Genomic DNA, 26,072 nt, shown 5'->3' on the forward strand with positions numbered 1-26,072 from the left:
ATAAAGCATCTCTTGAAAAAGCCAAACCCTGACCCAGAAAATATTTAAAAAACTATCGGCCTATATCGAATCTTCCATTCCTCTCAAAAATTTTAGAAAAAGCTGTTGCGCAGCAACTCACTGCGTTCCTGAAGACAAACAATGTATACGAAATGCTTCAGTCTGGTTTTAGACCCCATCATAGCACTGAGACTGCACTTGTGAAGGTGGTAAATTACCTTTTAATGGCGTCAGACCGAGGCTCTGCATCTGTCCTCGTGCTACTAGACCTTAGTGCTGCCTTTGATACCATTGATCACCACATTCTTTTGGAGAGATTGGAAACCCAAATTGGTCTACACGGACAAGTTCTGACCTGGTTTAGATCTTATCTGTCGGAAAGATATCAGTTTGTCTCTGTGAATGGTTTGTCCTCTGACAAATCAACTGTACATTTCAGTGTTCCTCAAGGTTCCGTTTTAGGACCACTATTGTTTTCACTATATATTTTACCTCTTGGGGATGTCATTCGAAAACATAATGTTAACTTTCACTGCTATGCGGATGACACACAGCTGTACATTTCAATGAAACATGGTGACGCCACAAAATTTCCCTCGCTAGAATCCTGTGTTTCAGACAAAAGGAGGTGGATGGCTGAAAACGTTCTACTTTTAAACTCGGACAAAACAGAGATGCTTGTTCTAGGTCCCAAGAAACAAAGAGATCTTCTGTTGAATCTGACAATTCATCTTGATGGTTGTAAAGTCGTCTCAAATAAAACTGTGAAGGACCTCGGCGTTACTCTGGACCCTGATCTTTCTTTTGACGAACATATCAAGACTGTTTCAAGGACAGCTTTTTTCCATCTACGTAACATTGCAAAAATCATAAATGTTCTGTCCAAAAATGATGCAGAAAAATTAATCCATGCTTTTGCTACTTCTAAGTTAGACTATTGCAATGTTCTACTTTCCGGCTACCCGGATAAAGCACTAAATAAACTTCAGTTAGTGCTAAATACGGCTGCTAGAATCCTGACTAGAACCCAAATTGATCATATTACTCCAGTGCTAGCTTCCCTACACTGGCTTCCTGTTAAGGCAAGGGCTGATTTCAAGGTTTTACTGTTAACCTACAAAGCGTTACATGGGCTTGCTCATACCTATTTTTCCGAGTTGGTCCTGCCGTACATACCTACACGTACTCTACGGTCACAAGACGCAGGCCTCCTAATTGTCCCTAGAATTTCTAAGCAAACAGCTGGAGGCAGGGCTTTCTCCTATAGATCTCCATTTTTATGGAATGGTCTGCCTACCCATGTGAGAAACGCAGACTCGGTCTCAACCTTTTAAGTCTTTACTGAAGATTTCTCTCTTCAGTAGGTCATATGATTGAGTGTAGTCTGGCCCAGGAGTGTGAAGGTGAACGGAAAGGCTCTGGAGCAACAAACCGCCCTTGCTGTCTCTGCCTGGCCGGTTCCCCTCTCTCCACTGGGATTCTCTGCCTCTCAGCCCCTGTAATAGGGTTAGTCACTGGCTTACTGGTGCTCTTTCATGCCGTCCCTAGGAGGGGTGTGTCAATTGAGTGGGTTGAGTCACTGACGTGATCTTCCTGTCTGGGTTGGCGCCCCCAATTGGTTTGTGCCATGGCGGAGATCTTTGTGGGCTATACTCGGCCTTGTCTCAGGATTGTAAGTTGGTGGTTAAAGATATCCCTCTAGTGGTGCGGGGGCTGTGTTTTGGCAAAGTGGGTGGGGTTATATCCTTCCTGTTTGGCCCTGTCCGGGGGTATCATCGGATGGGGCCACAGTGTCTCCTGACCCCTCCTGTCTCAGCCTCCAGTATTTATGCTGCAGTAGTTTATGTGTCGGGGGGCTAGGGTCAGTTTGTTATATCTGGAGTACTTCTCCTGTCTTGTCCAGTGTCCTGTGTGAATTTAAGTATGCTCTCTCTAATTCTCTCCTTCTTTCTCTCCCTAGAACCATGCGTCAGGACTACCGGGCATGATGACTCCTTGCTCTCCCCAGTCCACCTGGCCTTGCTGCTGTTCCAGTTTCAACTGTTCTGCCTGCGGCTATGGAACCCTGACCTGTCCACTGATCGGCTATGAAAAGCCAACTGACATTTACTCCTGAGGTGCTGACTTGCTACACCCTTGATAACTACTGTGATTATTATTATTTGACCATGCTGGTCATTTATGAACATTTGAACATCTTGGCCATGTTCTGTTATAATCTCCACCCGGCACAGCCAGAAGAGGACTGGCCACCCTTCATAGCCTGGTTCCTCTCTAGGTTTCTTCCTAGGTTTTGGCCTTTCTAGGGAGTTTTTCCTAGCCATCGTGCTTCTACACCTGCTTTGCTTGCTGTTTGGGGTTTTAGGCTGGGTTTCTGTACATTACTTCGAGATATTAGCTGATGTTCGAAGGGCTATATAAATATATTTGATTTGAATGTAGCCAAAGCTTATAGGATCCCCTAGGAAATACTTATCAACACTTTAGTCCCTACCCTGTCACAATAACTCCTCCCTGGCATTTTAATTCGTTGTCATCTCTGTCATCTCAAACAACACTGTATTCAAAGTGTCTATTATATTCTAACTATAGAATTAGAATAGTCATTCCATTTCCATGATTCCAACAGTTTGCCCTAATTCGCAAGTCAAATCCTAATTGCAACAAGACTATTTGCCCATATTGTGCAGCCCTACTTGGCAGTATGTAAATTCTCAATTGAGCAGTGGTGAAAGTATTTTTACTTAAGTACTTTACAAGTACTACTTAAGTAAAATTACTTTCAAGTACTACCTAAGTCGTTTTTTTGGTATCTGTACTTTACTATTTGTATTTTTGACAACTTTTACTTCACTACATTCCTAAAGAAAATACTGTACTTTTTACTTCATACATTTTCCCTGACACCTAAAAGGACAGGAAAATGGTCCAATTCATGCACTTGTCAAGATAAACTTTTTTTTAACACTTTTATTTAACTAGGCAAGTCAGTTAAGAACATAATTCATATTTTTAATGACGGCCTAGGAACAGTGATATGTTAGACCCATAATATGTTAATGTCTTAATGAAAGCCTATTAATTAAACATACAATTTAGTGGCTGCATGAAGCTAAAGCTCTTTTTTTGTTTTGCCTCTGCCTTGTTCAGGGGCAAAACAACAGATTTTTACCTTGTCAGCTCGGGGATTCGATCTTGCAACATTTCGGTTACTAGTCCAACGCTCTAACCACTAGGCTACCTGCCACCCCAACATCCCTGGTCATCTACTGCCTCTGATCTGTAGGACTCACTAAACACAAATGCATTGTTTGTAAATGATGTCTGAGTGTTGGAGTCTGCCCCTGACTATCTGTAAATAAATAAAGAAAATGGTGCTATCTGGTTTTCTTAATGTTAGGAATTTAAAATGATTTATACTTTTACATTTAATACTTAAGTACATTTTATTAATTACATTTACTTTTGATACTTAAGTATATCAAGTAGTATTTTACTGGGTGACTTTTACTTGAGTAATTTTCAATGAATGTATCTTTACTTTTACTCAAGTATGACAATTGGGTACTTTTTCAACCACTGCAATTGAGTGCAGGAAATGCAGAAATTATAAAAGTGCTCAAATTTGTTTTGGTTGAAGTTGAATTGAACAGTATAAAACAATCAGAATGGAGAAAGCCTCATTGAAATCACTTAGAATGTATGTGTTGCCACCCCAGGATCACTCACTACTCATAAAGCACCCTGGGATCACTCACTACTCATAAATCACCCTGGGATCACTCACTACTCATAAAGCACCCTAGGATCACTCACTACTCATAAAGCACCCTAGGATCACTCACTACTCATAAAGCACCCTAGGATCACTCACTACTCATAAAGCACCCTAGGATCACTCACTACTCATAAAGCAAACGTAGAACTTGTATTATTCAAAAACTAAAAATACCGTACTTTTTATTTCAAAAACTGTGATATAATATTTTGGCCATATCGCCCAGCCCTACTTCATACGAGCACTTTCTATTTTATTCAGCCAAGTTCAATTATATTCTTCTTACTATAAAATCTTATAAAATGCTGACCAGACCGGACACGTCGCGTGCGCGAGAGTTGCAAAATAAACTTAGAAATCCATGTTATTCCATTATTGCGCTCGCCAACGAGCGTCTGCGATGCCAAGGGCTAAAATAGAACTCCTTTCTATTTCTGACGCAGATCGTGCTGAAGGTCCTGCCTCTCCCATCTCCCCATTGGTTTATAGAAGCAGGTACCCACGTGCCATCTCCTCATTGGTTATACCTACGTGGGTGATTGAAAGACGAACTGTTTTTCCGGTCGTCGTGGTAATACTATGAAAGTTTAGATGCCATTGAAGTTCAAAGATGAAAAAGCCTGGAAGGAGGAGAGATGACTAGAAACGATTCGGTTGGCCGTTTTATGTGTGGATTAATTGTCGGAGTAGAGGACCTTGTGCATTTTCAGGTAAAATAACTCAATGTTCATATCCCAGGACAAATTAGCTAGCAACAGCAAGCTAGCTAAATAGGACAAATTAGCTAGCAAGTGCAAGCTAACTAGCTAAATTGCCATACATGTTTAATACATTTCGACCTGTCCCCAAATTAATGTCATTGGTTCAGAGTTTGTTTTGATATTTTAACCTGCGTGTCGTGATCGCGTTTGGTGCAAGAGGACAAAATACATTAATGCACGATAGCGCACGCGCGCATCCGGTTTGGGTTCCGTGTAATACAAAATAATGACACAGGACTTATGCATTCCTTGTCAGCTAAATGAACAAGCCTACTGCATGGAGCAGAGCCAAGTCATATTCTGTTCATATTGATATTATCTTTCTTTAGACCTGACTAAAATGATGGATTCATTGTGAAGGTGTATATGAAATAGATTAGACCTTTCTAAATGTAGATGTTCCTGGGGCGCGCATCAGCTGCTTCTGTGCAGCTTGTATGCATGGAGGCTTGGAGATGCTAAACTTGTTTATTAATTACCATGAGACCGGCAGGATTATGCATGACAACCGGCTGACAATTTCATGACCGCCACAGTCATACCAAATGATAATTACAACTTTTGAGGAGAGGTGATATATATTAAAAAATAAGCTGTGGTTGCCTCCGACCAACCCCCCCACTCTGGAAACCTCTTTTCTCAAGCTAAGGAGCCGGATCATGTTCTACGTATGTGTTATTTTACTCACACAATTATTCTACGTAGCTCTCTTTATTCAGCCTCTTCTGAAACATGACAATGTAGCTGATGTCTCTGCCTCAAATCTGAACTAAAAACCCTATGGGGATTTGAACAAACATTACCAAAAAGTATGTATACACAGTAACTTCAGAAAGTATTCATCCCCCTTGACTTATTCCACATTTTGTGTTACAGCCCGAGTTCAAAGTGGATAGAATTTACATTTCTCATCCATCTATACACAATAGCCCATCATGACAAAGTGAACAAATGTTTTTAGAATATTTGCAAATTGATTGAAAATTAAATACAGAAATATCTCATTTATATAAATAGTCACACTCCTTTGCCATGACACTCCAAACTGAGCTCAGGTGCATCCAATTTCCTTTGATCATCCTTGAGATGTGACTACAACTAGATTGGAGTCCACCTGTGGCCAACTCAAATTGTTTGGACATAATTTAGAAAGAAACACACCTGTCTATATAAAGTTCCACAGTTGACAGTGCATGTCAGAACAGAAACTATACCATGAAGTCCAAGGAACTGTCTGTAGATCTCAGAGATATAATTGTGACAAGTAATATCTGGGGAAGGGTATAAAACAATTTCTAGAGTGTTGAAAGTTTCCAAGAGCATGGTGGTCTTCGTCATTTGGAACTACCCAGACTCTGCCTAGAGCTGACCGTCCGACCAAACTGAGCAACAAGGTCCTTGGTCAGGGAGGTGACCAAGAACCCAATGACCAGTGTTCCTTGGCTGAGATGGGAGAACCTGCCAGAAGGACAATAGTCTCTACAGCACTTTACCAATCTGGGCTTTATGGGAGAGTGGCTAGATGGAAGCCACTCCTGAGAAAAAGGCACATGACAGCACGCCTGGAGTTTGCAAAAAGGCACATGAGAGACAGATCATAAGGCAAAAGATTCTATGGTCTGATGAGACAATTTTACTTTTTCGGCCTGAATGCAAAGCGCTATGTCTGGAGAAAACCAGGCACAGCTCATCACCCATCTAACACTATCCCTACCGTGAAACACGGCGGTGGCAGCATCATACTATGGGGATGCTTTTCAGCAGCAGAGACTGGTAAGGAAAAAGGGAACAATGAAGGGAGCCAAATATAGCCAAATCCTTGATAACCTGCTTCAGAGGGCAAACGATCTTAGACTGGGGTGAAGATTTACATTCCAGCAGGACAATGACCCCATGTACACAACCAAAGCAACAGTGTAATAGCTTCAGAAAAATATACAGAAAATGTTGAATAAGTCAAGGGGTATGGATACTTTCTGAAGGCAATGTATTATTATGAACCTTCTGTCTCTTGTAACGGATATTGCAGTTGCAAGTCCCTACACATCGCATTGAAGAAAAAACAATCTACGTTGTGTGATGTAGGCTAATTTTTATAGTTGCTGCCATATCGAAGCCACTAGCCAGACTTGCATCCTATAGCCAATGTTTGCAATGATGTCTGTATCTTGCCTGTGTTTGATATGCTGCCTAGATACATGCATGTAACTTCACACAAAAAAACTGTTTTATCCACACACAGGCCCTATAACTGCTACTTCGCCTTTCAATGATCACGAAAGTACAGTGGTTGCTCCTTTAAAAGTTGTCATACTGCAGCACACCTTGCATGCTGCTGCAGCATTCTGTGGCACGTTATCTAATTGTCAGAAATGTTTTCTGTTAAAGCAAGTTAGTGCTAGTTTGAACACCAGAGAGCATCTGAGAAGCATTTGATGGTCTTCCAAATAGGCATTAAAACCAAATGCATGCTTTTCAACCGTTCGCTGCCTGCACCCGCACGCCCGACTAGCATCACCACCCTGGACGGCTCCGACCTAGAATAATGTGGACATCTATAAGTACCTAGGTGTCTGGCTAGACTGCAAACTCTCCTTCCAGACTCATATCAAACATTTCCAATCCAAAATCAAATCTAGAGTCGGCTTTCTATTCCGCAACAAAGCCTCCTTCACTCACGCCGCCAAACTGACCCTAGTAAAACTGACTATCCTACCGATCCTCGACTTCGGCGATGTCATCTACAAAATAGCTTCCAATACTCTACTCAGCAAACTGGATGCAGTTTATCACAGTGCCATCCGTTTTGTTACTAAAGCACCTTATACGACCCACCACTGCGACCTGTATGCCCTAGTCGTCAGACCCACTGGCTCCAGGTCATCTACAAGGCTATGCTAGGTAAAGTGCCGCCTTATCTCAGTTCACTGGTCACGATGGCTACACCCACCCGTAGCACGCGCTCCAGCAGGTGTATCTCACTGATCATCCCTAAAGCCAAAACCTCATTTGGACGCCTTTCCTTCCAGTTCTCTGCTGCCTGCGACTGGAACGAATTGCAAAAATCTCTGAAGTTGGAGACTTTTATCTCCCTCAACAACTTTAAAAATCTGCTATCCGAGCAGCTAACCGATCGCTGCAGCTGTACATAGTCCATCTGTAAACTACCCACCCAATTTACCTACCTCACCCCCATACTGCTTTTATTTATTTACTTTTCTGCTCTTTTGCACACCAGTATCTCTTCTTGCACATGATCATCTGATGATTTATCACTCCAGTGTTAATCTGCTAAATTGTAATTATTCAATTTATTGCCTACCTCATGCCTTTTGCACACATTGTATATAGATTCTCTTTTTTCTACCATGTTATTGACTTGTTTATTGTTTACTCCATGTGTAACTCTGTGTTGTTGTCTGTTCACACTGCTATGCTTTATCTTGGCCAGGTCGCAGTTGCAAATGAGAACTTGTTCTCAACTAGCCTACCTGGTTAAATAAAGGTGAAATAAAATAAATAAATAAAATTAGCAGAGAACTTAAAAGCTTTTTTTGTAATAACATAGTACAGTTGAAGTCGGAAGTTCACATACACCTTAGCCAAATACATTTAAACTTTTTCACAATTCCTGGCAGAATCACCACTTTATTTTAAGAATGTGAAATGTCAGAATAATAGAGAGAATTATTTAATTTCAGGTTTTATTTCTTTCATCACATTCCCAGTGGGTCAGAAGTTTACATACACTCAATTAGCATTTGGTAGCATTGCCTTTAAATTGTTTAACTTGGGTCAAATGTTTTGGGTGGCCTTACACAAGCTTCCCACAATATGTTGGGCAAATTTTGGCCCATTCCTCCAGACTTTGGTGGTGTCAGATTTGTAAGCCTCATTGCTCGTAAAAGCTTTTTCAGTTCTGCCCACAAATTTTCTATAGGATTGAGGTCAGGGCTATGTAATGGCCAATCCAATACCTTGACTTTGTTGTTCTTTAGCCATTTTGCCACAACTTTGGAAGTATGCTTGGGGTCATTGCCCATTTGCAAGACCCATTTGCGACCAAGCTTTAACTTCCTGACATGTCTTCAGATGTTGCATCAATATATCCACATACCTTTCCTCCTAATTATGCCATCTATTTTGTGAAGTGGACCATTCCCTCCTGCAGCAAAGCACCCCCACAACATGATGCTGCCACCCCCGTGCTTCACGGTCGGGATGGTGTTCTTCGGCTTGCAAGCCTCCCCCTTTTTCCTCCGAAAATAACAATAGTCATTATGGCCAAACAGTTCTATTTTTGTTTCATCAGACCAGAGGACATTTCTTCAAAAAGTACGATCTTTGTCCCCATGTGCAGTTGCAAACCGTAGTCTGGCTTTTTTAAGTGGCAGTTTTTGAGCAGTGGCTTCTTCCCTGCTGAGTGGCCTTTCAGGTTATGTCGATATAGGACTCGTTTTACTGTGGATATAGATACTTTTGTGCCTGTTCCCTCCAGCATCTTCACAAGGTCCTTTGCTGTTGTTCTGGGATTGATTTGCACTTTTCACACCAAAGTATATTCATCTCTAGGAGACAGAACGCATCTCCTTCCTGAGCGGTATAACGGCTGCGTGGTCCCATGGTGTTTATCATTGCTTACTATTGTTTGTACAGATGAACGTGGTACCTTCAGGCATTTGGAAATTGCTCCCAAGGATGAACCAGACTTGTGGGGGTTGATTTCTTTTGATTTTCCCATGATGTCAAGCAAAGAGGTACTGGGTTTGAAGGTAGGCCTTGAAATACATCCACAGGTATACCTCCAATTGACTCAAATTATGTCAATTAGCCTATCAAAAGCGTCTAAAGCCATGACATAATTTTCTGGAATTTTCCAAGTTGTTTAAAGGCACAGTCAACTTAGTGTATGTAAACTTCTGACCCACTGGAATTGTGATACAGTGAATTATAAGTGAAATAATCTGTCTGTAAACAATTGCTGGATAAATACCTTGCGTCATGCACAAAATAGATGTCCTAACCGACTTTCCAAAACTATAGTTTGTTAACAAGAAATTTGTGGAGTGGTTGAAAAACTAGTTTTAATGACTCTAACTTCCAAGGATTCTGAATTGTTTGCCATCATTAGACAACTTTGTTCCAATATTTCTGTAAATCAGTGATATTTATTCCCATAGTAATTTGTTATGGATCCATAACTAAAACATCTGCATTTTGAAAGAGTATTTTTATCATTATTTTATTAACGAAATCATAAAGAAGCTGATGAAGAAATACAGTACTGTACAGCATATGCTTTTACATTTGGAAGCATTTAGAAGATAAGCCACCTGCATTTGTTTATTAGGCTACTGTGCAGTCTGACAAGTAAACAAAGCCTACAGTACATACTGTAGTAAACATGGGAAAGTGCCTAGCTTAACCTAGCTCAAGTTGTCACACCTAGTTCGGCTATTAGGCAATTCTTTAGTAAAGGTTGAATAATAGCCTATTGTTCAGTTAATATCCCAGCCTGCTGCGCTTGTGAAAAACTAATAATACTTTTACCCCTTTCCACATGTTAAAGATTCCAATTGATACAAGTGTTTTTAGCCACAATCTGCCCCAACCCCAATTAATACATTTGGGCACAGTCGATAGCATGCTGGACTTCAGGCTAGAATGTTGAGGGTTTGAAACCGGCTCCCTGCATGTTTCATTACATTACTATGCCGGTCTCAGAGCAAATAGCCTGGATTGTTACTCCCCCCCATCTCCTTCCTTGCCCTCTTCCACACGTCATTCTCCGCCTGAGTGGCTCGCTTGTGGGTATGCTGGCAGGATATGGCAGAATCTTTGGTTGTGCATCTAGAATTCAGCATAGCAAGTTTGTATGAAGGTCTGGTTATTCACGGGCAAATAGTAATATGCTCTAAACCGCTCTGGTAACAAACTTTGCTGCCGTGTTTTCAATCGTCCACATGGCTGGGAGAACCTTCTCAGATTAATGCAGATGAAGGGAGTTAGATATGCATAGGAAGTGCAGTGTACTGTTTCTTTCTGTATATATGAATTACAAATCAGCTGTTACTTAAATCATGTTTCTAGTCTATTGCATAGTTACAATGTGTAATCATGATGTCCCAGGAGCGGTAAACACTTGAAGTATATAATTGTAATACATACATGCAGACACCGCATCATTCAAAGAATGGCGTTTGATACACCTGGTATTGTATATGACTGAAAAAAAACTTGCTAAATAGCGATTTTCATAAATTAACTTTGATTGTGCATATTTTATTTGTCATTCTACATTAACTAACATATTCCTCTCAATTGTACATTTTTTGCTTGACTCGTTATGACGTTATAATTACTTACATTTGCTTCCACCGTAATGTTTTGTCAGCCATCTTTACTGAGGAAAGTCACCAGGGACTGGTGGCTTGCGTTAAATTCATCATTGGAACCACTCGATTTGATTGGTCATAAAAACCTTGGTACCCAAATGCATAATGAGTGCTCTAACTCCCCCTTGTGGTGGCTTGGAGCAATGAAGCCGTAACGTTGAATACCTCTAAGCCACGCAGTGTAAGCTCGCAACTTTTAAAGGAGGAACCACTGTAGCCTATTGAACGATCTAGGAAGCTGAGTACATATCCCGACCGGTAACCAGACTGAAAATGCACGAGTTCATTTTGCGTCGCCCAATGCCCCGGGTGGGTGGAGAACTCACTTCAGGTCCAATGGAATGGTCTAAAATGGGCATACTCCGCCGACATGAGGCAGGGGGCGATGAAAAACAAATTTGTCCAACGATAACAGCCCGTGATGTATGGGCGTAATCGGAGTTTGACAGCTGTCAAACTCAAACATCAAGCGTATCACATGTCAAGGGATGACTACAATACAAACCCAGCTACCTGGGGGGTGAACATTGTAACATTCTAGCAATGGTGTCTTGGAGTTGAGTCTGGATATGCAAATTATACACACTTACATGCTGTGATCACAACATTCCAAGATCAGAATGACAGTTTTACCGCAGCGATTCAATAAAAGTGGATAAAGCTAAATGATTACATCTTACAAGGTTTTTCAATCCAGTTGTGAAGTATTCAACAACACAGTTGGTTTGTCTACACAGAGGCAAATAATTATCTTCTAAATCCAAAATAGTTCATCTGAATACAAGGTCATTCAATATTTGATGACTTGCTTGTTTTTCTTGCTGTATGTGTTATCACTGGCGGGGATGTAGACAGTATAGGCCTATTCTCAGAACATGTTCTTTATAATCTTCAAACATGCTTATGTTGCAATACTGTTACGACACCAAAGCTTGTACGAACATATTGATCACAGGGCCGTAGCCAGGGTCTGTGTTTTAGTGAGGTCCAAATCTAGATATTTTTTAAGTTAAAGCTCATTTACTGCATTTCTATACCATTTAAAAACTCTAAAATGCTTTCTGTTACCAGAAAAATACTTTAACACAAGGTGAACAAATAAGTTTGCTTTACAGATTTGTTGTTGCAGATTTACAGCTATTTTCCTTAAATTCTACACATTTTGCCATGACTTATGCCATTTGATATCTGAGTGAGAATGACTAACAAAATTAAAATGGGGTCCCCCCTGGATGTCAGTGCCCTGCGTGCCTTGCCAGTAATTCGGCCATGATTACTACAAGGTAAGATAGCTGGCTATAGACTAATTTACCAATCTAAAAAATGTTAACTGACATGGACTAACTGAGTGACTGTCAGTGAGCGACATAACAAGAGGAAAACTGCTGATACACAACCAAGTTTCCAAATGGCACTTTGTGTTTTCTACTATTCTAACTATCAACAGTAAGCTGAGACCAACAGTTCCCCCAAAACTATTTATTAGATTTTTTATTCTGAAAAATGACTGAGGTCCGGACATCAGTTTCCTCATATGTAGCTACAGCCCTGGCTGAACATGTATTTTGTGTATAGCTGCATCTAGCCTAACACGCAAACCACACTGGCCATGTTGAGTGCGCGACAGTTGCTAAATAAATGTGCACATACATGTTATTCAATCATTTTACACACACTGCTCACATGCATTAACGAGCATCTTCATAGCCATAGCGTGGTTCTATTGGAGATGCACTACAAGTCCCCTCCTTACTGGACATCAGGAAGATACAAACCCACATGAGTTTAACTAACTAAAAACTAGGTTTGCCATTTTATCTGTGGATGAATTATCAGAGTAGAGAAACACACTTGTGTGACTCCTGGTAAGATCTCTACAAAGAACCAGCTAATAAGTGGACCACATACTTGTCAGATAAAATAACAACTCAATGTTCCTTAACTCTTCTTGAACTGCACTGTTGTATCGATCTGCCCCTGAATTTAAATATTTGATTCACAATAGCTTTTGGTATTTTCACCTGCGTGTCATGATTAGAGGTCGACCGATTAATCGGAATGGCCTATTAATTAGGGCCGATTTCAAGTTTTCATAACAATCGGTAATCTGCATTTTTGGACACCAATCATGGCCGATTACATTGCACTCCACAAGGAGTGTGGCAGGCTGACTACCTGTTATGCGAGTGCAGCAAGGAGCCACGGTGCTAGCTAGCATTAAACGTATCTTTAAAAAAAACAATCACTCTTAACATAATCACTAGTTAACTACACATTGTTGATGATTTTACTAGTTTATCTAGCTTGTCCTGCATGGCATATAATCGATCATTTACCATTGAATCCGTGGGGCGATGCAGAATTGGCCTAGCGTCGTCCGGGTTAGGGAGGGTTTGGCCGGTAGGGATATCCTTGTCTCATCGCGCACTAGTGACTCCAGTGGCGGGCCGGGCGCAGTGCACGCTAACCAGGTCGCCAGGTGCACAGTGTTTCCTCCGACACATTGGTGCGGCTGGCTTCCGGGTTGGATGCGCGCTGTGTTAAGAAGCAGTACGGCTTGGTTGGGTTTCGGAGGACGCATGGCTTTCGACCTTCGTCTCTCCCAAGCTCGTACGGGAGTTGTAGCGATGAGACAAGATAGTAACTACTAACAATTGGATACCACGAAATTGGGGAGAAAAGGGGGTAAAAATTTTAAATTAAAAATATATATATAATTGAATCACAGAGTACTTCGCCAAACGGGTGATTTAACAAGCGCATTCACGAAAAAAAGCACTGTCGTTGCACCAATGTACCTAACCATAAACATCAACGCCTTTCTTAAAATCAATACACAAGTATATATTTTTAAACCTGCATATTTAGTTAATATTGCCTACTAACATGAATTTCTTTTAACTAGGAAAATTGTTTCACTTCTCTTGCGTTCTGTGCAACAGTCAGGGTATATGCAGCAGTTTGAGCCGCCTGACTCGTTGCAAACTTGGTGAAGACCATTTCTTCCTAACAAAGACAGCCAACTTCGCCGAACGGGGGATGATTTAACAAAAGCGCATTTGCGAAAAAAGCACAATCGTTGCACGAATGTACCTAACCATAAACATCAATGCCTTTCTTAAAATCAATACACAGAAGTATATTTTTTTAAACCTGCATGTTTAGTTAAAAGAAATTCAGGTTAGCAGGCAATATTAAACTAGGGAAATTGTGTCACTTCTCTTGCGTTCTGTGCAACAGTCAGGGTATATGCAGCAGTTTGAGCCGCCTGACTCGTTGCAAACTTGGTGAAGACCATTTCTTCCTAACAAAGACAGCCAACTTCGCCGAACGGGGGATGATTTAACAAAAGCGCATTTGCGAAAAAAGCACAATCGTTGCACGAATGTACCTAACCATAAACATCAATGCCTTTCTTAAAATCAATACACAGAAGTATATTTTTTTAAACCTGCATGTTTAGTTAAAAGAAATTCAGGTTAGCAGGCAATATTAAACTAGGGAAATTGTGTCACTTCTCTTGCGTTCATTGCACGCAGTCAGGGTATATGCAACAGTTTGGGCCGCCTGGCTTGTTGCGAACTAATTTGCCAGAATTTTACGTAATTATGACATAACATTGAAGGTTGTGCAATGTAACAGCAATATTTAGACTTATGGATGCCACCCGTTAAATAAAATACGGAACGGTTCCGTATTTCACTGAAAGAATAAACGTTTTGTTTTTTACAATGATAGTTTCTGGATTTGACAATATTAATGACCTAAGGCTCGTATTTCTGTGTGTTATTATATTACAATTAAGTCTATGATTTGATAGAGCAGTCTGACTGAGCGGTGGTAGGCAGCAGCAGGCTCGTAAGTATTCATTCAAACAGCACTTTACTGCGTGTGTCAGCAGCTCTTCGCAATGCTTCAAGCATTGCGCTGTTTATGACTTTAAGCCTATCAACTCCCGAGATTAGGCTGGCAATACTAAAGTACCTATTAGAACATCCAATAGTAAAAGGTATATGAAATACAAATGGTATAGAGAGAAATAGTCCTATAATAACTACAACCTAAAACATCTTACCTGGGAATATTGAAGACTCATGTTAAAAGGAACCACCAGCTTTCATATGTTCTCATGTTCTGAGCAAGGAACTTAAACGTTAGCTTTTTTACATGGCACATATTACACTTTTACTTTCTTCTCCAAAACGTTGTTTTTGCATTATTTAAACCAAATTGAACATGTTTCATTATTTATTTGAGACTAAATTGATTTTATTGATGTATTATATTAAGTTAAAATAAGTGTTCATTGACTATTGTTGTAATTGTCATTATTATTATTATTATTATTTATATATATATATATATATATATATATATAAATAAATAAATCTGCCAATTAATCGGTATCGGCTTTTTTTGGTCCTCCAACAATCGGTATCGGCGTTGAAAAATCATAATCAGTCGACCCCTAGTCATGATCGCGTCTGATGGGGACAGACAAAATCAACATGTGCACGCGCATGGCCGGTGTAGTCAGCATGCAACTCCTCTTGAAAAAAATAACAATCAACTTATGCTTAATAGCCTGAGGCGATTAAACGTGCATAGTTGGAACACATCGACATGTCTTTTGTGTACAACATTCATCGTCGATCAGGGAGGAAGCAGCAGCGAAACACGAGCAGCCCCCAAGCAACAGCTGCATAGGTAGCGGAGTAGACAGCAGCTGTGTTAAAAACTACAATCCTGCACATGCACAGAAATCTCAGTATCTTAACCACGGAACATTCGGGTTCCAGAAAAATCTGCAAAAGTAGTCACGCCGTATAAAAAACGGTAAGGATCCGATGGCTTCAATTCAAAACATTGGAACAATTAAATTACATTTGTTAACTCTTATATATCTTCTAAAATTAAGGCACATAAATACTTTCCAAGCACTTTTATCTCAGAATTGTTATTATAAAGAACAACTTAATCAGAATTCCCCAAAAATATATATATTTTGACCCAGTTTGGCACATTGAATAGGCTGCTTTTTACACTACTTCATAACAAATACACTTACCAAGAGGAATTGAAGCTTCAAATCCATTCTCCTCTCTTTCACATTGTCTGAAACGGTCTCCCAGTAATTTCCTGCAGTCCTCCAGTATCACTGAAACCTTTCTAAGAGTCGGCAGGGGCGGTTTGTCTTTTGCGTGATGGGGCGGAGTTATGCTGAAGTTGTCCTTACAATCCTGGAGTAAAGGGCGGGAAAAAACATTTACTGTAAGCCATCTACTGCGCTCTCCAGAATAATTTGGGCTGTATACTCCTGTAGAGAATGGAGACACCAAAAGCACAGCAGGTATATTTCATACTGTACATAAACTTATTGTGAAAGTATCATTCAAAGAGGATAATATTCATTCAGATGAGATGTCAGGGCTAACCATGCAGATGGAAAGACGCCTCATTGTGTCCGTGCCATTATGGCATCAGTGGCTCTGCCCATGCCGTCACAAAGGCAATCTCCATTTTAAAGTACTACATTTTCTTCACAATTGGCTGATCCCTTCTGATGACCTGGTTAGACAACCTAACTTAGCAGGCGTAAAAGAAACGCCTGAAACTAGATCCCCCACATTCTGGTCTTGAGGAGAATAAAATAACTGTCGGGCGAGGTTCTCTTCTGCACTGTTCAACCAATCCAGTAAATGTGGAGGAGTTAATATTGTCGCCTTGTTAAAGCCCAAAAACAGAAGTCGCGTCACAGGGTCTCTTCCATTTCCCTGAAAACCGGAACACCTGGTTGTTGACGACCAACAGGGTAGGTTAGACATGACTCCAACAGGGTCACCAGGAGGGATCAGCCAATGAAGTTGGAAGTCCCACCCAGTTGACTACATTAAAACGGTGGAAGCCCTCAATAGATAGCAATAGTGTCTTTTTGTAGGCATCAACTCCGCCATGGTTCGTTGGACAAAGCCTATGGGGAGGGTTTTGGGATAAACAGCAAAAACAATCTGAGGTTAACAGAGGATTAAAATCTCTTATCCTTTTAGTTCTATGAGATAATATCAGTCAGTTAAACATGATCTTTATCAATTATGAAGCCTGTGCTTTTTTTGATTACATAAATGCTTCAAAATGTAAAACAAGTGATGTATGAGATCATCTTCATAACTTAACATTTTGTTCTATGTGATCATCTTCATCTTTTGCAAAAAAAAGAATACACCCTTTACTCAGTACTTTGTTGAAGAACCTTTTGCAGCGATTACAGCTTCGAGTCTTCCTGGGTATGACGCTACAAGCTTGGCACATCTGTATTTGGGGAGTTTCTCCCATTCTTCTCTGCAGATCCTCTCAAGCTCTGTCAGGTTGGATGGGGAGCTGCACAGCTATTTTCAGGTCTCTGCAGAGATGTTCGATAGGTTTCAAGTTCAGGCTCTGGCTGGGACACTCAAGAACAGTCAGACTTGTCCCAAAGCCACTCCTGCGTTGGCTTGGCTGTGAGCTTACGGTCGTTGTCCTGTTGGAAGTTGAACATTCACCCCAGTCTGAGGCCCTGAGCGCTCTGGAGCAGGTTATCATCAAGAATCTCTGTACTTTGCTCAGTTCATCTTTCCCTCGACCCTGACTAGTCTCCCAGTCCCTGCCTCTGAAAAACAACCCCACCGCATGGTGCTGCCACCATCATGCTTCACTGTAGGGATGGTGCCATGTTTCCTCCAGACGTGACACTTGGAAATCAGGCCAAAGAGTTCAATATTGGTTTCATCAGACCAAAGAATCTTGTTTGTCATGGTCTGAGAGTCCTTTAGGTGCCTTTTGGCAACTCCAAGAGGGCTGTCATGTGCCTTTTACTGAGGAGTGGTTTCCGTCTGGCCATTCTACCATAAATGCCTGATTGGTAGAGTGCTACAGAGACTGTTGTCCTGGAAGGTTCTCCCATCTCCACAGAGGAACTCTGGAGCTCTGTCAGTGATCATCGGGTTGTTGGTCACCTCCCTGACCAAAGCCCTTATTGGTTCCAAACCTTTTCAATTTAAGAATGACGGAGGCCATTGTGTTCTTTGGGACCTTCAATGCTGCAGAAATGTTTTGGTAACCTTCCCCTGATCTGTGCCTCGACACAATCCTGTCTCGGAGCTCTACGGACAATTCCTTCTACCTCATGGCTTGGTTTTGCTCTGGCATGCGCTGTCAACTGTGGGACATTATACAGACAGGTGTGTGCCTTTCCAAATCATGTCCAATCAATTGAATTTACCCCAGGTGGACTCCAAAACAAGTTGAAGAAACATCTCAAGGATGATCAATGGAAACAGGATGCACCTGAGATCAATTTTGAGTCTCAAAGCAAAGGGTCTGAATAGTTAGGTAAATAAGGTATTTCTGTTTTGTATTTTTTATCAATTTGCAAAAATGTTTAATTAAACTGTTTTTGCTTTGTCATTATGGGGTATTGTGTTTAGATTGATGAGGAACATTTTTTATTTAATAAATTTGAGAAAAAGACTAACGTAACAAAATGTGAAAATGTCATGGGGTCTGAATACTTTCCGAATTCACTGTATATAGATTCTACAGACCCGACTAAGTACTACCCACCCCACTTCTATTTCGGCACAAATATTTTTTCCTGTACAGTGCTATATTTGTACCATAGTGTCCAGACACCTCATTTTAAGCCGTTTGACAACAGTGAAAGGCCGGCAACACTGTACTATTCACAGCCCTATGAAATGACACCATATATACATTCTACAGACCCTACTGAGTATTCCCTACATTACTTTTACTGCAGCACCCAGAATAGATTATGCTCTATTAGCCAATATGGCCAGCAACACTCCGTATTATTCAGAGCCCCGTGAAATGACCATATATACACTGAACAAAATTATTAACTTAACATGTCAAATGTTGGTCCCATGTTTCATGAGCTGAAATAAAACATCTGTGACATGTTCCATAAACACAAAAAGCTTAGTTCTCTCAAATTGTAAACAAATGTGTTTACATCCCTGTTAGTGAGCATTTCTCCTTTGCCAAGATAATCCATCCACCTGACAGGTGTGGCAAATCAAGAAGCTGATTAACCAGCATGATCATTACACAGGTGCCCCTCTAAAATGTGCAGTTTTGTCACACAACAATGCCATAGATGTTTTAAAGGAGTGTGCAATTGACATGCAGACTACAGGAATGTCCACCAGAGCTGTTACCAGAGAATTTTATGTTAATTTATCTACCATAAGCCACCTCCAACGTCATTTTAGAGAATTTGGCACTAAGTCCAACTGGCCGCAAAACCTCAGACCACGTATATCCAAGCCAGTCCAGGACCTCCACATCCGTCTTCTTCACCTGCGGGATAGTCAGAGGCCAGCCACCCGGACAGCTGATGAAACTGTGGGTTTGGACAACCATTCAATTTCTGAACAAACTGTCAGAAAACGTCTCAAGGAAGCGCATCTGCATACTCGTCGTCCTCACCAGGTTCTTGACCTGACTGCAGTTTGGCGTCGTAACCGGCTTCAGTGGGCAAATGCTCACCTTCGATGGCCACTGGCACGCTGGAGAAGTATGCTCTTCACAGATGAATCCCGGTTTCAACTGTACCGGGCAGATGGCAGGCAGAGTGTATAGAGTTGTGTGGGCTAGCGGTTTGCTGATGTCAACGTTGTGAACAGAGTGCCCCATGGTGGCAGTGAGGTTATGGTATGGGCAGGCATAAGCCAATATGTATTCCATATACAATGATTAGCATTGGGGGCATTTATTTGATCATGGAAGATGTTCTAAACCCCAAATTTAATGCAAATGTCACTTAAATATGAACAAATATTAATAATGGTTAATGTTTAGACAATTACTTTACATGTATCATAAATAAATACAGGTTAATTATAATGTTCTACTATTACGTGGGGGACTTATATTTGGACAAATTTCTGAAATTCCGTAACCCGGAATTACTTTTTTTCGTGTTGCCGACGCAACGCTAATGTGAATAGCACTGCTTACATTAGCCTTGGAGAGAACGGAATCTTTGGAGTCCTGAAACGCTCCATTCATCAGCCTATACAGGAATCCTAGTGCAGTGTTCTCCTGTTGCAGAAAACATTAGTTAAAAGCATCATAACAACAAACAAGACAAAGGAAAACATCAAAAGTGCAACAGAGTAGCACGATCAAACCCTCACGGATGATAGGACATCTCCATTTAGAATTATAAAAAGACCAATGAGTTTTTTTGTTAAAAAATGAAATCATTATGACATAAGTCCATACAATTATGCACTTCTGCAATACAAAACCAATTGCACACTTAACATATCATACAAGAAGCCAACAGCCGCGTGGCTAGCTGCATTCCACAACAAACACAATTAGTTAGTAATCATGCACGAGCGTTCATACACTACGCAGTGTTTTATTGTGATGAGGCACATAAAACGATCATTTTAATGTACATTTTTTTAAATAAATTCCAACTGATTTTATCTTTAAAGTTTGCTGAGTGGAAACGTACCTCAAAGACAGGTTTCACTTCTGACATCATCGTAGCATGAACAGAAGCTTCTCATCCTCTCTCTTTGCTAGTGTGTGCAGTGAGTTACTGGTGCAACGTAATATCGCCCTCTGTCTGTACGGGAGTATAATGACATCTGGGAGTCACAAAATACATTTGCCTGTACCCCTGCACACTGACTTGGTACCGGTGCCCCCTGTACATATCCTTGTTATTGTTATTCTTATTGTGTTACTTTTTATTATTACTTTTTATTTTAGCCTACTTGGTAAATATTTTCTTCTTCTTGAACTGCACTGTTGGTTAAGGGCTTGTAAGTAAGCATTTCACGGTAAAGTCTACACTTGTTGTATTTGGCGCATGTGGCAAATAAAGTTTGATTTGATCTGTGGGACCTTATATAGACACTTGTGTGCCTTTCCATATCATGTCCAATCAATTGAATCTACCTCATGTGGACTCCAATCATGTTGTAGAAACATCTCAAGGATGATCCATGTAAACAGGATGCACCTGAGCTCAATTTCGAATCTCATAGCAATGAAAATAAGGTATTTCAGTTTTTTATTTTTGATAAATTTGCAAAAATGTCTAAAAACCTGTTTTTGCTTTGTCATGATGGGGTATTGTATGTAGATTGTTGAGTTTTGTCAATTTTATTTTATACATTTTAGAATAAGGCTGTAATGTAACAAAATGTGGGAAAAGTCTAGGGGTCTGAATACTTTCCAAAGGCACTGTATATTCCATCTCTATGTACGTCAAGAAGATATCGGATTGGAATGTGTCGTGTGTGGGTCTTCAAAGCAGGCCACCTATCAAGGGTGATATCTCTTGGGTGGCGCTAGAAGTAAATGCAAAGGATATATGTGAAGAATTGTATCAAGTGGTTGGTGCACACCAACTGTCCCTCATGGTGGATGGAGTGAGGAAACACACTCCATCCATTCTGTTGTTCTTTGATGAAGAGGCTCCCTTCTCACGTGTATTTGGGTTTATGAGACATCCTGTGAGAGAGCCTTTGTGCCCAAACCCCTGCAGTGTGATGGTGGTGGAAAAAGTACCAAATTGTCATGCATAAGTAAAAGTAAAGATACCTTATCAGAAAATGACTCAAGTAAAAGTGAAAGTCACCCAGTAAAATATAACTTTAGTAAAAGTCTAGAAGTACTTGGTTTAAAATATATTTAAGTATCAATAATAAATGTAATAGGTCAAATATACTTAAGGATTAAAAGTAAAAGTATAAATCATTTCACATTCCTTATATTCAGCAAACCAAATGGCACAGTTTTTTATTATTTTTATTACGGATAGCCAGGGGCAGACTCCAGGGGCCTGTTGCACAAAAGTAGAATTAAGACATCCGGGATAAATGACTCAGCTGAGCTCAATGAAGCCAAAACATGTGCGTCCAGGCTTAATTGGTTGCACAAAGACCAAGCCAGGATGAGCAGACACGGATTCATTAAACCAGGTGAAACCAATCCTGGATAGGTGCGCGCTCACGGCTCACTCAAATAGACCCCGCCACAGATCACAGATTAACTGATTTACCATGGCAACTAGAGCCGCGTACTTTTCCCCGTCGGAAGCACAAATCCTCATGGAGGCATACGAGGAGGTAAAATATATAATTAAGAAGAAAATGATAATAAAGCAAAGAGAAAAAGCGTGGCAAAGTATTGCAGACCGCCTGAATGCGTAAGTAGTGCACAATTACACAGTCACCGCTCCGCTGAAACATCACAATTACAATTCAAATATTTAATTCACATCTCCAAAAATGCAGTTGTACTGTAATTATGAAACGGTTAAATTTTTAATTGAAATGCACTGCAGATATGAGTGAAATTGTGTAAAGTAACTCCATCATACTGTATAAAGCTATGATACATTTTTTGATATTTTTACTGAAAACAAGACAAAAATACCAAGTAATTTTTTGCAGTGTGACTCCATTAAGTGTGTGTGTGTGTGTGTAGATTAAACATGAACGGGCCAAAGCGGACATGGCAGCAGGTCAAAATCAAATACAAGAACATTCTGCAGAATGGTATGGTCCCTGACTAATATTTAACAAAGCACAAGCATATATTGTACCCAGAAGGTGCCTGCTCACACATTGTCTGTACTGTTTTAGCAGTGAAAAAGAATACCCACAGACAAGGCACGGGTGGTGGGTCACCAAAGGCTGACCTTACCCCAGCAGAGGACATGGCCTTGGAGCTAAATAAAGGCAGGCCCGTCTTAGAGGGGATCCCTGGGGGGAAAGAGACGAGCATAGGTTCCTCCCAAGATGCCACCCGCTTCATTCAAGGTATGTCCTTCCATCTCTACATGGGATACAACCACATTCATATTGAATCAATTTGGACTGTCTGACTTTGGTTTACCTATTGCCTTGCAGTGTCTGGCAGCACTGTGTTCCTGTTAGAGCCACCAGCACAAGCACCAGACGATGCTGATCCAGTGAGTACTCCATCAAAGGCATACTGTAGGCCTGGCATGTCTTGTCTACTAGCTTCAATATGAATCCGATTAAATGTGATAGGGTGAAGGCCCCAGTGCAGCAGCAACAGCACATGGAGACGATGATGAGGAGGAGACCATCTCTCTGGATTCCAGAAGGCATGAGGTATCATGTTAAGACTGTGAAAGTACTATTTACTCTACAATGGTGAGGAGTCCTCATCAAAATCAAAAAATCTAATTTATTTTACAGGACCCAGATGCTATACAGTGGGAAAACCAGCCTGGCAACATAGTGCGTATTAATAAAAGGACACCACATCCTGCCAAATTCCAGCTGCGCTAATTGTATTGTGTTCACAGAGCTCACAAGCTATCAGAAAGTTGTATGGCAACCACCTCCGGCGCCAAATAGAACTGGCAGACATAGACATTCAGTACAAGAAGAAAAAGATGGAAAATCTTGCACTGGAGTCCGAAATAAAAAAGAGGACAATTAGGAAACTGGACCTTGAAATAAAAAAACTTGAGAGGGAGGTGAGATATGCCTTCAATGTATGCTAACTGTAACACAAATGTATTAATCATTATTTTTCTTTCCTCCCCCAGCTCCAAGAAGATGACACAGCTCAAAATAAAAATTAGGTATATTCTCGTAAAGTCAAGTGAGCCATGACATATGAGCTCTTATTGTGAGCAGACAGGACGGTGGCATCTTTCTAAGGTTTTTTTTATTTTCCCAGCAATCAGTACAACCAAGTCATCGTTATAAGGCATCGCCCTCTTTTGCCCACCCCCTCAGCACCAGGTGTGGCCACTAGCCTATATGAAGGCCCAAAATTGTGTGTTCCTTTCTGCTCTGACAATGGCATGCCCATTCGTGCGAGATGTGGTGGATGAAGAAGCACTTGTGCTGAGGAGAGCCTTCAGGCGAGAAAGGGTCTTCAGGGACCGGTTGGACCCACTGGCCTTCCCTGATGACCATCTATATGAAAGATACAGGTTTTCTGCAGATGGCATCAGGTATCTATGCAGACTACTGGGTCCCAGGATTAAGCACCGCACTGCACGGAGCCATGCACTGAGTGTGGAGCAAATGGTTTGTGTGGCCTTGCGCTTTTTTGCTAGTGGAGCCTTCCTGTACTCAGTGGGGGATGCTGAACAAGGCCACAATTTGCCGCACAATAAGGAGTGTGTGTCTGGCTATCAAAGCATTAGCAGATGTCTTCATCTCCTTCCCTGGCCACAGAAGACTCTGTGACATCAAAGAGGAGTTCTATAGGATTGCAGGTAAGAGGATCTACAAATTACAGGACAACTGTTAACACATAGTAGGATACTCATTACTTTGTGTGACAGGTTTCCCCAATGTCATTGGTGCAGTGGACTGCACACACATAAGGTTAAAAGCCCCCTCAGGTGCCCATGAGGCCGATTTTGTGAATAGGAAATCCTTTCACAGCATTAATGTTCAGGTGAACATAACTTTTTGATATTGTCCATTGACGAACACTCTGCATTGCCAGTGATGTGCATTGATTGGTGTAATATTCCTCATCTTATGATTTCAGATGGTCTGCAATGCTGACTGTGTGATCAGCAATGTTGTGGCAAAATGGCCTGGCTCAGTCCATGACTCCAGAATCTTTCGGGCCTCTGAAATCTATCAGTGCCTATCACAAGGTAAGCCACACAACCCCTATTTATAACCATCATGGCTGTGTCAAGAATATCACTGTGTTTATGAGGTAGTAATGATGAGATTTTGTGTTGACAGGTGAATTCTCTGGTGTGTTGCTGGGAGACAGGGGGTATGGCTGCCAGCCTTTTCTCCTGACACCTTTCACAGACCCCCAGGAAGCACATCAGGCCTACAACCATGCCCATGCCAGGACCAGGGCCAGAGTTGAAATGACCTTTGGCCTCCTGAAGGCACGCTTTCACTGCCTTCACAAATTAAGGGTCAGCCCTGTTAGGGCATGTGATATTACTGTGGCTTGTGCTGTCCTCCACAATGTGGCCTGCCTGAGGAAGGAGAGGGCCCCCAGAGTGCCACCAGCCATGGACTGGGACAATCCGGCAATCTTCCCTGATGACGACAGTGGTCGGCTGCTGAGGGACCAATATGTGTTGAATTATTTTAGTTAGTATGTGTGCTTTCAATTTTGGTTAAATATGTCCTGCGGTGGCAGAGGAATTTGTTTTTTTTTGGGTTCGTTTTTTTACGAATTTGGCCTCTTATGATGTTTGTGCGGTATACTGTGTGTAATACAAGGCTGCAGGGAGGCTACTGCATCCATTCATTTGTCTGTTCAGTTGATGTGTATGGATTTGTCCTGCATTTATTTTAGTGTGCAGACATGCAGGGTGTGTTATATACAGACCTTTGAATGTGTATGTATAATATGCTTGGATTCTGTGCTTTCCATCTTGTAGAGTCACTGTGACTTCAGTTTCGAAAGGAGCTGATGGTTTACCTGCTTTGTTTTGTCCTTATTCAATAAAGGAACATAATGTTACACATTGTGTTTTTATATTCATATGGAATGTGTATTTGTTTATATGACAGAGTACTAGGGCCACACTGAAGAAAAAGGATAAAGTCATAAATTTATGAGGCTGGTTCTTTCTGCAGAAAAGCTACAAATTGTTTTGATACTTATGACAATGTGATACTTAATATTCTGGCACATCAGCATGTCTTTGTTTATGAAACCATACTGAAGTACAATGTCACGAAATGCCCCACATCTGTCATTTTAACAAATGTCCTCCTTTAAAACAACTGGTTACAATATTATTACTTGTGTTTTTTTCCCCTCTGTGGCCCTAATATTCTATCATTTTATATATAGCCTTATAGTCTATGGGAAACTGTAAATTATCTAATGATAGCAACATCATCTAAAAATAATTTATCCAAAATCATTGAAATTAATGATCACAAACGTTTAAATAATGACAGTGGGTCTAGTTATATGTGATAACAATGTATAGTGAGCGTTGAAATAACTATTGGTTTCCATTTGTGGTGACTGCTGACTGACATTAGGGATGAGATTAAATAGATCCTGGAATTTAGCCTGGTCTGGAGCAGGCTAGCTCCACAGAATAAATCTCCATGGTAATTTATACCATAA

The 26,072-nt window shown here is 40.9% G+C and overlaps 2 protein-coding genes across 4 annotated transcripts in view; one reads left to right on the forward strand and one right to left on the reverse strand.

Annotated features, from left to right (window-relative positions):
• Nucleotides 1-20,550, reverse strand: part of LOC129811494 (zinc finger protein 883-like) — a 40,780-nt gene extending 20,230 nt beyond the window's left edge. For all 3 annotated transcript variants that reach the window (XM_055862851.1, XM_055862852.1, XM_055862850.1), the window contains exons 1-3: nt 20,461-20,550; nt 19,953-20,036; nt 16,003-16,174 (exon numbers count right to left, since the gene is read on the reverse strand). In XM_055862851.1, the coding sequence (XP_055718826.1) occupies nt 16,003-16,174; nt 19,953-20,036; nt 20,461-20,490 (286 nt within the window). In that variant the 5' untranslated portion in view covers nt 20,491-20,550. The remainder of the gene's footprint in view (nt 1-16,002; nt 16,175-19,952; nt 20,037-20,460) is intronic.
• Nucleotides 20,551-21,794: 1,244 nt separating this feature from the next.
• On the forward strand, nt 21,795-25,821 carry LOC129811496 (uncharacterized). Its single transcript, XM_055862854.1, has 10 exons — nt 21,795-22,164; nt 22,446-22,516; nt 22,604-22,780; nt 22,871-22,932; nt 23,015-23,098; nt 23,186-23,227; nt 23,296-23,577; nt 23,676-24,222; nt 24,504-24,615; nt 24,710-25,821. The coding sequence occupies exons 1-7, from the start codon at nt 22,019-22,021 to the stop codon at nt 23,494-23,496; spliced, it is 783 nt and encodes a 260-aa protein (XP_055718829.1). The 5' UTR covers nt 21,795-22,018; the 3' UTR covers nt 23,497-23,577; nt 23,676-24,222; nt 24,504-24,615; nt 24,710-25,821.
• The last annotated feature ends 251 nt before the right edge of the window (nt 25,822-26,072 follow it).

The sequence above is a fragment of the Salvelinus fontinalis genome, chromosome 15, assembly GCF_029448725.1.
Source record: "Salvelinus fontinalis isolate EN_2023a chromosome 15, ASM2944872v1, whole genome shotgun sequence".
NCBI lineage: Eukaryota > Metazoa > Chordata > Actinopteri > Salmoniformes > Salmonidae > Salvelinus > Salvelinus fontinalis.